We start from the raw sequence: 1,829 nt of genomic DNA, 5'->3' as shown, positions 1-1,829 counted from the left end.
TCTTTACGCGATGCAGGTAGAGATGTTCCCGCTCGTTGTGTTCTTATTTCTCTAATAACCTCTCTCGATTCCTGTCACTCTGCTGTGACGTATGATAAATGAGCTCTCTCTGACTTCAAACGAACTTGCAAAAAGTGATAGCCCCTGGTCATAGTAGGGGACTATACTACATTACCATTAATATTCTTTTGACATTGTTTTGGGAGGCGATATCGCTCTTTCTTCGGAGTATGTGGAATATCCCGCCGAAGCAGCCCTGTACCATTGTCTAACTTCAGTTTGCGACAGGAAACAGTATTAAAGCAACTGAAAGACCACGACATACCAGAGTGAATTGGCTTAGACCTGGACAGCGCCAGCTATTCCCAATATTAACAATACAGTCACGGCCGGCTTCTGGCGAAGAATGGAACCACCAAACGAGCTACGTTCGGGTCCAGGGGTTACTACAACCCCCCCAGCTACAATGACTTTCGGTCCCTTCTTAACGCCCGCAGCCTCCGTCACCCTTCCGTCAACTCTTGTCACCAGTATATCTACTCCTACCATGGATAACATCAATGTTCTTGCTATGTTATCGCGGGGAGCAGGCCCCGAAATGACAATTGGGTCCTGTACATGGCCGACTGACCAGACCACTGTCACGGATTCAAACCACCGCACAACGGTCTATGCACAGCTTGTCTGCGCGGACAGCGGGAACCGGGCTTGTTGTTTCTTTGGAGGAACTAGCATTACTCCGTTACGCACGTGTCCAGAAGGTTATACGACCACTGGGGAGACTGCATGCTGCCCACTGTGAGTATAAATTTCCAATATTTCTCATATCATTTCTGAGAGAACGCTAAGAGCCTCTATGCTAGTGGCTGGTCAATATTTAGTACTCTGCTCGGCACAACAATCCCATGCTATTCGCAAGTTTCTACCGCTACCCTCCTTTCTACGACTCCATCAGGGGAAGTTAGTGTCGTCACCATCCATACTGCTCTATTTGCTATAAAGTACGATCTTATTGCCTCCGAAACCGCCAAGTCATCAGCATCTCCAGCATCTTTAGTGGCTGCAACGCCTTCAACGTCTTCAGCAGTTTTCAAACCTTTAGAAAAATCTCCCACCAGTTCACGGCGGCTAAGCGACAGAGCAATTGCTGGCGTAGTCATTGGTTCCGTGTTCGGCGCCGTACTACTTCTAGGGATTGTCCTCATTCTTCTACGTCAATGGAAGTCTCGAAATTCTGATCCCGCAATCACTGTGGATGACTTAATCCGGCAGCCAGCTATAGGTGTCCATGAGCTCGGCACAACCGATCACCAGCACCCCTATATGCAACCTCGTGACGAGGCGTGGATGACGAGAACGACATCTACCATCCCACTTAATGACATTGGTTTCTACTTATCGACGACTCATTCAACAAAAATTGCTCCCACTATCCGGGCCATTGAGCCACAAGAGCTGCCGGGGAATATGTTCATCAACGAATACCATCCTGCTTATCGAAATGATCCAGAGTCTTGGGAAACTTGACTCTATTGTGTGTTTCTTTTGACCCTCGAACATGTAAGCTCCATTTTCAATGTTTTATTCTGTTTCTTGACCAAACATTTAATGTATCACATATATAACTTTTTAATTACCAATATACACTGCCATCTAAACGATTACTTCTGCATCTTTGCATAGTCACGATTAATGGGTCGCAGGGCAACATGCATATTTTATTGAGACTACCACATTCTTCAGAACCACGGAGTTTGCATTTATTTAGTCGCAAATCTCCTGGAGCACAGATAGTTATAAAAATACCCTTCCGAATGGAGAATTTCTCC

The 1,829-nt window shown here is 46.1% G+C and overlaps 1 protein-coding gene across 1 annotated transcript; it reads left to right on the top strand.

The window, feature by feature from the left end:
• Positions 1 to 406: 406 nt before the first annotated feature.
• On the top strand, positions 407 to 1,527 carry PAAG_02716 (hypothetical protein; the record flags this gene model as incomplete). Its single annotated transcript, XM_002795194.2, has 2 exons — positions 407 to 798; positions 864 to 1,527. 2 exons carry the CDS (start codon positions 407 to 409, stop codon positions 1,525 to 1,527), a joined length of 1,056 nt encoding a protein of 351 aa, XP_002795240.2.
• Between the last annotated feature and the right edge of the window lie 302 nt (positions 1,528 to 1,829).

Source organism: Paracoccidioides lutzii (genome assembly GCF_000150705.2).
Source record: "Paracoccidioides lutzii Pb01 unplaced genomic scaffold supercont2.6, whole genome shotgun sequence".
NCBI classification, from domain to species: Eukaryota; Fungi; Ascomycota; class Eurotiomycetes; order Onygenales; family Ajellomycetaceae; genus Paracoccidioides; species Paracoccidioides lutzii.
The sequence above is the reverse complement of the archived record's forward strand: the minus strand, read 5'-3'. Positions and strand labels throughout refer to the sequence as shown.